Source organism: Pipistrellus hanaki, assembly GCF_964339955.1.
Source record: "Pipistrellus hanaki genome assembly, chromosome: 7".
In the NCBI taxonomy this organism is placed as follows: domain Eukaryota; kingdom Metazoa; phylum Chordata; class Mammalia; order Chiroptera; family Vespertilionidae; genus Pipistrellus; species Pipistrellus hanaki.
In genome coordinates, this window is record NC_140509.1 from 29,614,301 (window position 1) to 29,630,748 (window position 16,448).

At 39.7% G+C, this 16,448-nt stretch overlaps 1 protein-coding gene across 2 annotated transcripts in view; it reads right to left on the bottom strand.

Annotated features, from left to right (window-relative positions):
- Positions 1 to 2,618: 2,618 nt before the first annotated feature.
- Positions 2,619 to 16,448, bottom strand: part of COL9A1 (collagen type IX alpha 1 chain) — an 86,650-nt gene continuing 72,820 nt past the window's right edge. For both annotated transcript variants that reach the window (XM_084890397.1, XM_084890398.1), the window contains 2 exons: positions 10,592 to 10,669; positions 2,619 to 2,990 (listed from right to left, as the gene is read on the bottom strand). In XM_084890397.1, coding sequence (XP_084746523.1) covers positions 2,809 to 2,990; positions 10,592 to 10,669 — 260 coding nt within the window. In that variant the 3' untranslated portion in view covers positions 2,619 to 2,808. The remainder of the gene's footprint in view (positions 2,991 to 10,591; positions 10,670 to 16,448) is intronic.

A 16,448-nucleotide genomic window follows, 5' to 3' on the forward strand; every position in this document is an offset into this window, starting at 1 on the left:
AGCTTATTTCTGATTGCAAATAAATAAATCAGATTTAATTAATGATGTTTAAGAATAGCAATATGTGGTTAAGTAGATTGAAATATTAAGTGTCTGTAACCAAGTCAATTGCATAACTGATATGACTATTCACTCAACTCTTCTGATAGAGAGAGGTCATTATGCCAAACCATGCCAGTGAGGTTATGAGTTCAGTCAGACAGGGAAGTGATTTCCATAGGTCTTATCCAAACTGTCAGTTATTTGGGATGAAAATGCCACAGAAGCCCTGGCTGGAAAACAGTTGGATATCAGTGGCCCCGAATAACCTGCCAGTTTCTAACCAACTTAGGTCACACACTCCTGTCTCAGCAAGTGCTCCCGGCAATACTTCATCCAACTTTTAAAAAATACCTGAAGGTTTTGAAGATTTCTGTTTTGCCACAAAAATATATTTGGTCTAATTCAATATTTATCAACTCTTTTATAGAGAGGCATTGCTGGATGGTTTGCAATTTCTCTGTCAAGTATTTACTGCTTCTGTAAACTATTTCACTTCACCACCACTGGGGATCTGTTAGTTTTACATAATCTATTTGTATGTAGTTGTTTCCAATATTGCTTATGATACCTGTGGAGGTTGGTGGGTAGCCTTCTAGATATCAAGTTTGTAAAAACATTTGAATGACCTGTTCCTTTGAGGGGTTTTTGTTTTGTTTTCTTATGAAATTATTTTTTAACTGGTTTGAATATTTGTGACAAATTAGAAATATATTTTCTTCTCCATTTTGTTCTCAACATAGCTGCCAATCTTTTTTTTTTATCAACCTAAACCTTTATTTGTAAGTAAATGAAAAAATACATTGCAATATATTCTTCTGATGAATATTATATTACCGAACTGAGAAACATATTTATTTGGTAACCTTATTTTTCTTTTATTGTATTTAATTATATCACTCCAGTTAAAATAAAACCACTTGGTGAAAAAGACAAGGCAGTTTCTTTGCATTTATTTGATTATATGTCTCAGACCCTGAGAAGGTTTGCCACTTTTATAATGATCATTTCAAGTAGCTCAAACTGATAACTCTATTTCTAAAATGTATCTACTCCACATGAAGGAATAACGTCCCTCTCAGTGGGACGTAAATAGCATGATCTATGGAGCCAGGTTGAAATCTCTCTTCTTAACTACAGTCTATGCTGGGAGTACAGAATAGATGCTGGAAGCAATGTGAAAGAATCCCAAATGCAGATTACACAATAATTGATTTGGCCAAATATATAGGGCTAAAATGTTTAAAGGTATAGAGTGTACACAGAAGGAAAAAAACAAAACAAAAAAAAAAAACCCTCTTAGAGCTCATTCCCCTTGACTTGAGAGAATTGAGTTCCATAAACTAACTGAAGGCATTGACTATTTTGTGCTGGGCTCTGGGACAAAGTCTCGTATGCACTGTGACATAGAATGACCTCAATAAGGCTCATCGATCATTTATGTGGATGTCGGTAAAATAGCAAACCAATGTGATTACGTACATGATAATCAAATGCTTGAGTTGGTCAGGCTATACCTTGCTTACTGATAAGAATCCAGTGTTTTAGTGGAGCTGCTTTTATAAAATGGGTAAGAAAAATGGTGAAATAGTCATTTTGCAGCAGTGACGTTCTGAATAGGAGGGAGCTAACAAACCATTGCAATGAAGGCAGGAGCCTGAGCAAGGCTAGACTTAAGGGGTTGATCAAGTCTCTGAAACGGTCTGCAGACATGTTTGTGCATAAGCATTTGTGCATTCTTCCAGGGTTTGGGTCCATAGCTTTCATTAGAATTTCCAAAAGGTCTATGAAGCTGTCTGCCCTACACCACACACCCATATACAATAGATTTCTGTGCCTGGGTAGCAGCTTCCAGGGAACAATAGGGAGAATTAATTTCTCTGTGCAAAAAAAAGAAAAGCACTAATATAAACATAAACTTAGAGAAATAGCAGTGATTTATAATTTTTAATGTATCTAAATAAGTTCAGTGACTCCTTTTTATTGAACATGATTATTTACAAGAAAACATGCAAGAGATTAAGAAACCATATTTATTTCTTCTTGGGTACAACCAGAGATGTTACCTCACACCTTAAAAAATAAATAATCTCATCAATAAATCTTACGCCCGGGACAGGATATTAAAAGTCCTTCTTTACTTTCACATAGAAGAGCTCAAAATGTTAATAGGTTTGGGATACAGTACAATTCCACAAAATAAAATCAGGCTGACCATGGAAACCAACATGTGCTGTGAAGAAATCATTCCTCATAGCACAGCCCTTTCTTTCTCGTCACTCCGGAGAGCACACTGATTGGGATTTTAGGCACCAGTTCTATTGACTACAGAGAGGTTTCTTCATAGCTAGTCTGCAAATCCTCTATATATCTGAGCAATCATCTGAGAACATCCCATTACAAATGAAAATAACTACTGCAACTGAGGTAAACCAAACGGTTGTTTCTGTTTATTGGCCCAGGGGCCCGCACTGTCACATATGTATAGCACACTAAAGTTCAAGACCCTGGGAACAGGATTATAAATGCATTCAAAGGGAGGTTTTGTTTGTTTTTACCAATGACTCTGCTGTCTCTCCTCCAAGGAAAAGGAAAGAGGATTTATTGAATAGCACCATGGATCTAAATCTGATTGTCAAGTAGGACTTCTGCAATAATGTTGAAGGTAATACACTGTCGTCTCTTGCCCCAGCTTCGGGTGGTGTTTGTCCTCCGACGCCTTTGCCAGGGCTGGTGTATGCAGACAGCCAAGCAGCACTAAGCCTCTCACTAGACTGGCCCTTTGCTGAAGGCTCGCTGGCCGGCCTGCATGGTGCAGGACGCTGGCTCGCAGAACCCAGGAGGGCCAGCAGGGCCTGGGGGACCGGGCACACCAGGAATGCCTGCCACCCCTTGAGGGCCTCGCTCACCATCCCGGCCATTCCTCCCAAAGCTGGCAGGACCTGGGTCACCTGAAACACACACAGAAAAATGTCCAATGTGAACACGAGAACACTCAAGGCTGCAAACTGGCAGTAGGCACCAGACCTTGCAGCCCAGCATGTGTACACAGGAGCTTTGAGAAATGATGGGTGATGCTATGATGACGATGATAAAATCCCTTCATTGGACTTAGGTTTCTTAGAAATTAAAAGTGTAAGATCTCAGCATCTTGAACCCACACTTCCATTTTGTAGAGCTGTTCTGTCTGAGTTGGTAGCCTCTGGCCACATATGTCTATTGAGCACTGAAATGAGGCTAAGTCAAAATGAGATGAACTATAAACTCACCTAAACTCTGAAAAAATGAAAACTATTTTGTTCATAATGTTTGTATTTATACATGGTGTGATATTTTGTTAAAGAAACTATTTTATTAAAATTAATTACACCTGATTCTTTAGACTTTTTTAATGAGCCAACTTAAAGTTTATTTTTCATAATCCCAAAACTGTTTTTTTTTTATTTTATTACATTTATCGAAATGACATTGGTTAATAAAATTAAATAGGTTTCAAATGTATAATTCTGTAATACATCATCTGTATATTGCATTGTTTGTTTACCACCCAAAGTCAGATCTCCTTCTGTCACCATATATCTGACCCCCTTTACCCTTTACTACCCACCCCACCCCACCACTGCCCTTCCCTCTGGTAACCACCATACTGTTGTCCGTGTCTATGAGTTTTTATTGGTTTGTCTTATTTGTTCATTTGTTGTTTTCAGTCTTATAACCCACATACTTTTCCATCTGACTTATTTCAAAGATCTAAATTTACACACAGGTGCAGCTGGCATTTAGGACTCCCAGTACTTTTCTTTGCACAGCACTCCAGTAGCGGCACCCTTACTCCTAATAGGTGGTCAATATGCAGACAGGGATAAAAATAGCTCAGTGGTGAGAAGAACAGGCTGTGCAGACAGACACATGGCTCGAAGTCTAACTCTGCCGTTTACAGACAGGGTGACATTAGCAAGTCACTAATTTCTCACTTTCTGATGGGATAATGCTTTCCTTGTAATTAAATTCTATGCCTGAAAGCATCTGATAAATGGGGGCTATTACTATAATTATGAGGGTATTATTGATTAATGTCTTTAGAGAACTGTGCAATGCACCCTACCGAGCTCCCTGACAGTCTACTCAGGGCCCTAACCCAAGGGCACCTCACTCCAGTCTCACTTTTTCGGGGGCATTTCTTCCCTTTGTGTGTTTGGTTCCTTCAGTGAGGCACCAACAACCCCTAACAGAGAGGGATTTCTGCCGAATGTTTGCCGCTCCACACCAGCAGTGCTTCGTGCTATTATTACAACGGTGGCAGTAAGAAATCAGTGTAAAACAACTTGTATCTGTGATGATTACTTAGTTCTATAGAGACTCTCCTTCTATCTCAGCCATCTTAAGTTGTCCATTCGGCCAAAAGGTGAAAGCTAAATCTGCATGTTCAATGGCACATTTGCTGAGGCTTGTTTCTTTCCTTCTCAGTGGTGTTTAGCTTTCCTTTTCTATGTTAGTGGTGATGTTATATATGTCTCCTTGGTCTTATTACACGATCTTATTACATAAACGCATATACTTTTAGAAAGCAAGTAGGTTAGAGATCCTATTTTACATTTAACATCTCATTCTCCCCAAGAAGCTTACAAAGTAGAGCCACATAAAGCAATGCTATAGGACAAAACATTAATAAGTTTCAAGGGAATAATTATCTTTGATAATGTCCATCTCAAGGCTGTAGGTAAGCACTGATATAATTTCCCCGCGTTTATCCCATAAGCTTTCATTCGACTATATCAGGTTGTGATGAAGCCAGTGATTATGTGTTTTCCTCTAAAGATGAGGCCCCTGAGATGGTTCCTCTCTCACCCAGAGCACCTATGAATGATTCTCCAGCAGAACCGGGCCTTAGCAGAGCCTATTCACACTGGGGTCACTTAAAGGTCATTTTTTAAGGTTTAAGATATAGGCCAGACATAAGTGCATATAAAAGGAGGTTTACATGCACATCATCAGGAGCAATACCAGGTGTAGGCTAAAATCAATCACGATTAGGAGCAGAAAACACCCAAGGGTAAGGTTGCAAACCAAATGACCACAGGGACAAGGCCGGTATGGAGGTCATGGTGGGCAAATGGCAGCCGACGAGCCAAGTCCTACTTTGGTAAGTGGTCTAATTAGAGCACAGCCATGGTTATTAGTTGATAGGTTGCTTATGGCTGCTTTTGCAAGACAAGGGTAGAGCTGAGTCACTTCAACAGAATACACATGGCCCTAAAACCAAAACACATGCTCCTTCACACACAAAAAAAAGTTTGCTCACTCCCACTGTCATAAAGAAACAGCCCTGGATTAAGAAAGTCCTGTCTTTTCTGGAAGAAAACTGATGGCACAAGTGATGAAAATTGGAATGGATAATGAGAGTCCAGATCAGCTTTGGGAGGCAGCATGGAGGACTGAGGCCGGTGATGACCTAGAGAGCAGATGTCGGCAGCGGCTCTGCTCCAGCTCTCAGCCGCCAGGAGGGAGCATGGACCAGGACTGCCGGGACCTCTGACGTTCTTCAAGAGAAGGTAGGAAGCTGAGTTTTTAAATAAATAGCTCTCAACTTATAATGTTAGCAACTAATTCAAAATTTTATTTAACGTTTGCAGAGCCAGCCTCCTGCCTAGAGAATGGCTTTCCTTCAATTTAAGGAAAGCCATTCTTTAATACACAGACTATTAAAAAGCAGAAGGAGCACATTATAGGTTTTCATGCTTAGCTCCGTATTTCAACACCTTGTAGGAGAGGCTTTTTCTTCCCACTCGCTGAGTTCATTTCAGATTCCTGCTCATCCTTTGAGGAAGGAATTGACAAAGCCATCCAGTCTAGCCTTGATTTAGTTTATAAAAGGCTCGTCTAGCCCAACTCTCCCTCTGGCAAAAACAGCAATTCACCCTACAGAGCTTTGGGTGATGTTATCATCAACATCAATTATCATCATCACAAAGTGCCTTCCCTTTACCCTGCCCACGCACTGTGCTCATTGTTGATCCATTTTCCTCATGTGCAACCTGAGAGTTAGGAAGATTAAACAATTGTCCATAATCACATAGCTAGAAAGTGTTGGAGTTAGAAACGAGGGCCTACTAACCTTACCTAACTGTATTTCCATACCCATTGATTTGTTAACTCTGCTGAGGGAGGGTGTCTGTGTGTGTGTGTGTGCATGTGTGTGTGTATGTAATGTAGTGTATTTTGTTTAATTTTTTGGGCCTGAATTTCCCATAAAGTAGAAAGAGACACAATAGCCAAGAGATAGTATTAATTTTTCTAGAGCTCCACCTATCATAAGAAACTAATGATTTTTCTCTCAGGTTTTACTCTGTAGAAATGGTCGGAGGAAACATAAACCAGCCTTCACATAACAGACTGCCAGTTTCTGATGAGCCCTGACACTGGCATTCACTCTCAAAGGTGCTCTAAAATTATTAAGAGCTAATTTGGGAGTAAAACAATGTCACAGTCCAAGTCATTCAAAAACTCCAGTAGCTGCATGAACAAATATGTTTAAACTACTTTTCAAGTCTTAAGAAGAGAAAGCACAGATCTAAAGTGTTGCCATTCTGCTCTGCCTGCCGGATGACTACACAGTGTTCTGAAATTTCAAGGACCTATGAAAAGGCCATTGCCAAACTTTGGTGGCTTTTAAAACTGAAGGTCTATGTCATTCCCTGTGCGAACACTAGAGGGTAGTCTTGTCACATTGATGGAGGCCAAGCCACACCAGTATTCTGAAGAATCTAATGCAAACCACAGAATGAAAGGAACTGTTTATGAAGACTTTAAAGGGGGAATAACACAGAAACCCGAAAATAAAGTATTAAGTAGGGTGTTCGATTTTAAACTATTGCTTATGTAAAATGATTTATGTGCCAGGGACTTTCTTATATTTCTCACCTTATGCTGAGCGTACATTTTTTTTAAGCACAGATGTTTAAGAAATAGGTATATAGTGGTTTGTTTGCGTGATAGTTGCAGCAATGGAAATAAGAGTAATGACTACTTTTAAACGTATTGCTGAACTAAATGTGCCCTTCGTTTGCTTTTTGCTTTTCCCACTCAGCAGTCACCAGCAGAGTTCACCTGTGTGCAGATGTTGGGAGAATGCAGAATAACCCATCCATCCAGTGTGGCGCAGGGTAAAGCCAGCTCTGCCCTCCCCATCCAAGAAGGGAAAAGCCGCTCAGCTCGCAAGTCACAGGCCTGGTGGCCACATACCTATGATTCCTCATTCAACTCCTTTCCCTCATGAGTTTGCATATGAAGGAGGTCAGGACCCATAATTAAATAGTTTTCTTTGAACTCCTCAGAGTGCCAAGGAACTTACTGCAAAGTTCAGTATCAGAAGACAGAGTTCCACTTAATGAGATGACCCAGTCAAGTAATGCCACTAAGGGCCTCTGGTAAGAAACTGGAGGTGGGGCCAGGGATTGAGGGGGTTCTAGAGTCCCAGGGGCCTCAACTGTGATCCACACAGCCATGTGAAAGAGGCAGAAAGGGAATCGAGATACTAAATGGTTAGGGTTGGCGGGGACAAACTAATCTTATTACTAACCAGTCACCCCATCATTTTGCCTACTAAGTGAGCCTGAATGCAGGAAGCATAAATATCTGCCTCTATCACCTGTTACCGAGAGGACTTTGTCAGGAGATGTGTCCTTTGTAAGTCCCTACTTCCTCAAATATAAAAAGAGAATGGCAATCATAACAGCTCAATTTGCAGAAGGTGTGCCATATGCCAGGCGCTACGCTAAGTGCTTTCCATGTGGTAGCACGTACATAGGCCCCCCTAGATGGCCCTACAAGGTAGGTGTGGTTATTATTGCCGTCATGCCGGGGAGAAACTGAAGCACTAAGAGGAAGAGGAGCTGAAAATAAGTAAGACAGCAGTGCAGACACCTGGCAGCTTGGTCCCAGAGCCCAGACGTCTTACATACCTGCCCTGACTCCTGACTGTGAGAAGAAACAAACCACATGGCATCTGTGTACTCTGTGGCCATTAGAGCTGCAGCTGAATGAGAGTCGATGTGATGCTATAATAATAACCTGTGGTCCATATGAGGTGATGTAGCATTACAGCCCAAAGGGCCATGTAATTCTTAACCCTGAACCAAAGTGACAGATATGAAGGGGAGTCAGACCTTACGCTGTGCAGAAAGAATAAAGAAATTCTGGTAATTGATAGGTAACGAAGGCCTTGGCTACACTTTTTTTCAAATATCAGATAGGTGAGCAGAAAGAAGAATGACCAAAATGATCTTTATTCTGTTTAGGAGGGTTTGCGTTTAAATTTTAACAGAAGGCACAGCAGAGAAGGTTGTAGAGTACCTTGGTCTGCGGGTTCTTTCTTTTAGGTAAGATACATATTGACCTAGAAGGTTCCAGAGAGCTCCTGCAAAGAGTGATGTGAAGGTTCCCCAGGTTCTAAAGTCCTATTGCCTCAAAGAGTGCAATAACAGAGGCCCCCGTGTGCCTGTGTGCTTTTGAAAGTTAGCCTTTGTTTTTGTTTTTTTGTTTTTTAAAAAACAAACAAACAATGTCCAATATCCTTCCAATGAAAGTATAACAGAAGCTCAGAAAAAGAAAGACAGGAATTTCAGAGTAGTACCAGGGAGGCAGGAGAAGGACTGGCAAAGGCAGAGAGGAGAAGGGCAGGCCTCAGGAGTCCTACAAAAGGGAGCCCATAACATTTTTTAATAAATCAAGTTTAAATATGAGATCCAAGACCAGCTGCAACAAATTTACTTATGAGGGAGAAAAGAGGACGGCCAGGTAGAGCGGCCAATGGTGAGCTGGTCCTACCTTACCATTTTGCCCCTACAAGGACGTCTCCTGTACTGAAAAGCAAATCAGCCAAGTCCTATTTTGGCAGAACAGGAGGGAGCACTTGTCAACCCCTTCCAGCCAGACGTAGGGGCACCGTCCCCTCTTCCCCCCTAGTGGGCTACTGCATGTGGGGGATCATGCGCCTCGGGTTGCAGCCTGATATACTGCATATACAGAGCTAGTCTTCCTCAGTCTCCCCATTTTTAAGCTTAAAATGTTGTTTATCAGCAGACTTTTTGAAAGAGTCACCAGAAGCCATAATATATTTTTGTTAGAGGAACATCTTGCCAATAGTGCAAGTGGTTGTTTCAAGAAGTGATTTCTCAACAAAATGGGAGGAGAAGTTGTAAGTTATCTTATATGTAAATAGATAATTGAGTCCATTGTAATGATGGAATTTTAATAGCTTTAAACCCTCCTATTGCTGCCATTGATAAAGGCAATGACTCGGTAAATTCTACTTCTTGTTTCTCTCTTCTAAACACCTATCAATGAATCCAGGCTCCTCTAAAATACTCTTCCCTTGGTCCTATTTAGCTCCAAGCAGATTCTTCCCTTTTCCAATCACACACACACACACACAAAATCATCAATTTATGAAAATATCTTGACGAGCCCACAGTTTTAGAGAGGCAGTGTTGGAGCTATCTCCAAATGTGTTCATATTTTTAAAATGTATTTTAATGAGAAAGCAATCCCCAGGAGCAATGAAATGTATAATTAGAAAGCAATGATGTTTGGGGCTGCAATTATAGCCATGATTGAATACGTAAGCCTGTGGCAGAATTAGAACATGATTATTTCTTTTTCTAAATTTCCTTAAAACAAGTTTTGCAAATCTATTGTGGAAATATGAGCCACCCTTTGTCTGCCCAACTCCTCTGACCTCACCTCTCCTCAGCTCCGGGGTTTGCGAGCCTTACTGAGCAGCGGTAAGAGAGTGTGTTGTGAAACAGCCCCTCACTCTTGCTCTTAAGCTGGCTGGCTTTTTGATCCTGCTATGCGGCTTCTGTGGCTGGGCCTATAAGTCATTTCCCAGTGGACGAGTGTGCTGCAGCCTGAACTCCGGGAGACAGAGTCACCAGTGTGTAAGGAGAGAACAGAGACCCAGTGAGAGAATCCAGGCTCTCACACAGACTGCTCTGTGGCCTCAGTTGACACAGCAGTGATATGTGGCCTGTGTGTGGCTCTTTGTGTTTGTGTAGGAATACTCAGGTTACATATTTATTTATTTTGGGGATATGGGTTTCTAGAAGTTCAGGATGTTTGAAACAGGAGCTTTTAAAATAAATTTTTAGTGATTCTCTGTGCAATAGTTTGAAGACTTTGGATGAATTTTCCTGTTGCTCTGACTTTTTAGTTAAAATTAAAAAAACAAAACAGAAAACTATCAACTGAGATTGAAATGGAGAAGACCCCATTTCTTCAGCATTTCAAACGAAGTGCATGTGGCTGGGCCAACAATTTTTAAAATATCCATTAAAAAATTAATATTTCAAGTCCTGCCATATATTTTCTCACAAAGAGTACAAATGTGACTTAGAGATCATTTAAGTCTTCATTAAAGTTGGTCTGGAAAAATTGATGCCAGCCATTCTCGAGTATCACATGATATGCTTAAGTAATTAAAGAACAATTCTTTAAAATATTATCCCACTTGCTGCCAACTCCTCGACCTCATCCTGCCACACATCACACTTACCTGGCAGACCTGTAGCTCCAGGCAAACCCTTGGCACCTCTTCCTGGAGGGCCACGTTCTCCCTTTTCTCCCAATTCACCTGCAGAGTGTTAGAGAAATGTTTTATTGCTATATATATATAAAAATAAAGTTCTGTAACTTTAAATTTTAATCAAAGCCCAAACTCTAAAACCAAAATGTCATAAAATTGTCACAACTAGATTGTAGCAAAGCAAAAATCAAGTTAATTATAATAATGGATCTAAAGGGGGGAGGGGGAATCAAATAACCACAGCCATAGATGCTGAAAAGACATTTGAAAAATATTGAACACACATTCCTGATGCAACAGTCAATAAAATAATAATCAATAGCTACCTTCTTAACGTGAAAAAAATTACTCTCTTCTCTCAACCCAAAAGCTAGCATGATGCTTAATGAGAAACACAATAAGCAGCCCCACAACAGTCAGAACATTATCAAGATTCCCCCTGTATCACTACTATCATTTGGTTTGAGAAGTGAAGACCATCTGTTTTCAGGTTCTATGTGTATATATATTAAACCCTAGAAAATCAACTCCAAATGTACTACAGACAACAAGATAATTCAGTAAAATGGCAACATACAAAGTTAAAATATGGAAATCAATAATTTTCATATATAAAAAAGTAATTGGTAGTGAAAAATGATACCATCTGTAATAGCAATTAAAATAGTAAATACTAGGAATGTGTTTAATCAGAAATATGCAAATACAACATGAAAACACTTGATATTTCTAAAGGATATCAAAAGACTGAGGAAATGTTCTCATCTGGAATGACATCATCATAAATGTTATCAGTTCGCCCTACACTGAATTTTCATCATGATCCAATAAAAATACAGATTTTTTTAACCAAATAGGTGATTTTGAAGTTTGTATAGAAAAAAACACACACACATAAAACAGAATAGCCATAAGAATTCCCAAAAGAAAAGCAACTTGAAGGGAATTAACCCTACCAAATATTAAACCATTAAAATATTGTGGGACTGGTACATGATTAGACAGACCAGTGAAACAGAATAGAAAATCCAAAAAGAGACCGAAATACACATACGAATTAGGTTGTTTTAAAGGTGTCATCTCTAAGTGGGAAAAAGTTTAATAATTCAATAAATAGTGTTGCAAAAGTGAGTAGCCTACTTGAAATAAAACATGTTGGATCTATTTCTCACACCACAAGCCAGAATAAATGGCAAATGTATCAAATATTTTAAATGAATTTAAGAACCAAAAGAAAACAAGGGAGGATTATTTCACCACCTCAGATTTAAGTTGACCTTTCTAGTATGATATGAAGAGTTCTAACTCTAATATGAGGAGCTCCTAAAATCAATACAAAAAGGCCACCAACACAATAAACAATAAGCAAAATACATGAGCAAAAAAGTCAGTAAAATGAAATAAAAGGCTCTTACCTATATAAAAAAAATTCCCTGACTTCACTCTCATAACAGAATTAATGTAAAGTTAGGATAATAAGGATGCTATTTTAACCTACATGATCAGCAAAAAATCCAAAGTTTAATTAAATATGTTCTAGCTGTTGAAAAATACACTATTACACATTGCTGATACGAGTGTTAATTGGTACAGTCTCCTGGAGAATTACTTAATAACTATCAAAATTAGAACTACCATTTTACCCAGCAAGTCCACTTCTAGAAATTTATCCTAGAGATATAGAACTTATGTTGATATTTGTACAAAAATGGAACATATGCAGCTTCACTGCAGCCTTACTGTAATAGCAGAAGATTGAAAACACATGTCCATTAAAGAGTTATACACATTATGGTACTTCCACAGAATGGAATACTATGCAGCTGTGAAGAAGAATCAGGAAGCTCTTTGACATGATCTTCAAGACATTGTTAAGTGAAAAACACACAGTCCAGACCACTTACTATAATACAATATGACTTGTTTTTTAAAGAATGCAGTGGTCAGCAAACTCATTAGTCAACAGAGCCAAATATCAATAGCACAATGATTGAAATTTATTTTGAGAGCCAAATTTTTTAAAGTTAAACTTCTTCTAACACCACTTCTTCAAAATATACTCGCCCAGGCCGTGGCATTTTTTGAAAGAGCCACACTCAAGGGGCCAAAGAGCCGCATATGGCTTGCGAGCTGCAGTTTGCCAACCACAGATCTAGGACAAATACACTATATTCATATATCCTTGCATATCATAGTTAGTAAGGATATAGAAAAAATTAACAATAGTGATGACCTCTGGGGAAGAAGATGACCTCAGCAAATGGGAGACAGGAGTGACAGAAAAACTCTTTGCTGAATATTTCCTATATATTTAAGATTATTAAATAATGCAAGTTAATATTACCAAATACAAATTAATGAATTTCAAAATTTTAAAAGTGTGCTATCAAAAGTGCCTACATTTTACTATGGACTCACTATGTACAGAGAATGTGGTTTGGATTGGAACCAACCATGTGTATCTGTATGACAGTTGATTAAATTCAGGGAATCAGCAGCCACAGAAAGAAAGCTGCATTAATTATCCCGCTGCCTGCAGAGACCAAACCCAGAAACTCTGCCTCATTAACACACTGGTCCTGAATGACTTCTAGTGCTCTCAGCACAAGCAGGCATTGTCCTGCTCTCTCATTAGTATGGTATGATATTATTTTCTGCACTTTCAGAAAATGCAATGGTATTTTGTAACGAATTCTATACAAAATCATTTTTACCAAACATCTGTATCAGCCCAACCTCATTCAATACTGAGTCTTTGCAATAATTTAAAAACAAAGGCATGTACACAACAAAAATAGGAAGCACATCTGTACAACCATCGATACGTTAGTCAAATATCAACCATCTCATTATGAAGGACTGTTCAGTTATCATACTTTGATTTTTACTATGAATGTCCTTGTGTGGATATCTTTATGGTGAAACAACTACATTCTCAAAGCAATTTAAATTTATGTAACTACTGTGTAAGGAACAGAGTTCAGGGTGGACTCATATTCACATAAGCTACTTTTTCACACTCATTATTAATCTAGTCTTCTTGTATTAGGAAGATATGACAATTGGCATTTTTAAAACTAGCAGCTGAAGAACTCCAGTTAACTTAGCAATTTAAATGTCATTTCACTGCAATTCTGAAGACTGGCAGTGAGAAGAGAATCTCTAAATGTGCCATGTTTTTTCATACATGAGATGAAATTATAAATTAAAATGCAACTTTCACACAGATAGCGAAAGTTAAACACATTCAGCATGAAGCCATGACAACTTGGAAACGTTGCTTGCAAGGAGGAAGACTGCCGTCTCAGTTGTGATGCTGCATTCTGGTTAATGGTCATCAGAAAACAAATTTCAGATGGGCCCCGAGACAGCCATGCTGCTGACTGCTGTTCCACAGCCTGGTTCTGTCTGTCACCAGGGTTAACCTATTGTACTTCCTCAAGCCCTGGGCCCGCCTTCCTCTGAGATGTTCAAAAAGCAGCTCAAAGAAGTCACTGTCCACCTCTGTTCGCTGATTGTGTCATAAAATACATATAAAAAGCTTATAAAATCAGCTTTACATAAGGCATGAAGCAAAGCACACAGTTTGAAGAGAAAAACAGTTTATTATGAACAGAGTGGCTAAAACTAAATAAATGTTTATCGCTCCATTGTTGCTCTTTGATTTGTTAGAAAGTTATAATGGGAGGTCCATCATCATGTGAGCATCTTAATAGTTTAAAAAGAGTTGGTCACAGTATGACTGTACTTTCTCAAACCTTCACTCACATACTGACATGCCTGTCTGACTCACACTGAAATATCTGAAAAAATAGCAGCTTTACTCGTAAGGACTTCAAAGGAATCCACACTGAACATTCAAAAATGGTATTTATGACACGAAAGACTGACTTAATACCAAGCAAAGTGAACATAGGCTGTTAGATGTTCTCTTGCGTCTGTTTGAGTACACAAATAAAATGTACACCATGCATGGGCCGAGACATGTTGTATGAGATATATTGATGAAAAACAAAAACATATAACGTATGTATAAATGACTTGAACTCTTGAGTATGACTTGATGCCTATTTCTACTGGCTCCTATTGAAAATGTGTGACTGGGTTTTTCAGAGTAATTTTTAGGAGGAAAATAGTGACTTAAGACATAGCCTGAACTATTAAGAGCTTTAGTAAAACTTATTTCTTTGTTACTTACATGACGATTTCTCTAGAAAAAAACATCTCAAAGTGACAACATGGCAGAGCAAGGCTCCATATCTTTATGAGGGATGGGGAAATGGCAACAGCTGACATTGAAATGCATCTCTCTTCTCCAATGGGCTGAACATTTACGTCTCAAATGGGGAAGTGCTTATTCCCATGGAAAAGGTGATTGTAACCTTTGGATGGTGAAACACTATATTTTCTATTATGTGCCATTGTTAATGAATGTGGGGGGACAAGAGAGGTCAAGTCCAATGACTAGAATCATACTTTCCCAAGTGTGTGACCACATTCATTGATTTAAAAAAATCTGATTACTTTTTTGCATACACCCCAAGTTTTAAGAAATGAAACGTAAAAAGGAGCTGCTTTAAAGGGATCCAGTGACAAGAAAGAGATGGAGGGCGCTGGAGAGAAAGTCCTTAGAAAAAAGAAAAGGACTGCATTGCTTCTAGACTATAGACTACGTCATAAATACAGAAGGAAAATTAGGGGGAAATCCCTTATGTGATCAAGCTCTGCTTGATGAATGGACTTCGTGGTGGAGACATTACCCAGGTTCCAAGTATAGAAATGCACCTTTCTCCTCCTCAATATTAGGTTTATCTGCTGGGGCTAACCCAGCCCATCCCAGGCCAGCCCAGCCACAAGTCAGTGCTATTAAGAGCTTTCCAGCCTGGCCAAGGTTCATTCGATTCCCGGTCAGGGCAATGCCTATGTTGTGGGCTCAATCCCCAGTGTGGGGCATGCAGGAGGCAGCCGATCAATGATTCTCTCTCATCATTGATGTTCCTCTCTCTCTCTCTCTCTCTCTCTCTCTCTCTCTCTCTCTCTCTCTTTCTCTCTCTCTCTCTCTTTCTCTTCCTCTCTGAAATCTATAAAAATATATTTTTAAAAGAGCTTTCAGGAGAGTTTCCAAATTTCATCTTTGTTTCCAGTGGTCTTCAGCCCTGGTTGCACATTGAAATCACCTGGGGTGTATTTTTAAATTCCAAAGCCCAGACCAGTTAAATCAGCATCCCTGGGAAGGGGACCCACAGGCGAGTTATTCCTAAAGCTCCTCAGGTGGTCCCAGCGCACAGCCCCGCCTGCGGAACGCAGCCCTAGGCAGCCTCTCCTAAGGAGCAAATTAGGAATAAGTCAACAGCTTCCGATTTTAAAGGAATCAGATGGGACTGGAGGAGCGTTCTGTTACTAATCAAGTTAGGCTCTATCCAAATATGGAAACTTCCTTTTAACCAATGACACCAGGGCTGTGGTTTCTATGGGCCCTACAGGTGTCCCTTTTCAGTGGGAAATGGGCCTCCTGCACTTAGCTGCATGGGGATCTGGCCTCTGGTTAGAACGCAGACTGCTGGGCCCCACCTCCGGGGCCTGATCAGTGGGGCTGGTGGGCGGGAGAGCCTGCATTCTTAGCAAGGTCCCTGGTGCTGCGAAGCTCCTGGGGCCTCTCTTTCACAGTCACGGCTCCGAAGTGAACTCCCCAGAGCTAAGAAGACATCCTAGGTACGCCAATGGAGCCAACCACGCCAGCTACTGCCCAAGGTAATGGAGTTTCTTAAAATGGTTCACAGAATGAATGGGAACTAACTGTAAAGCACCTATGGCATGCGTTTCTAAA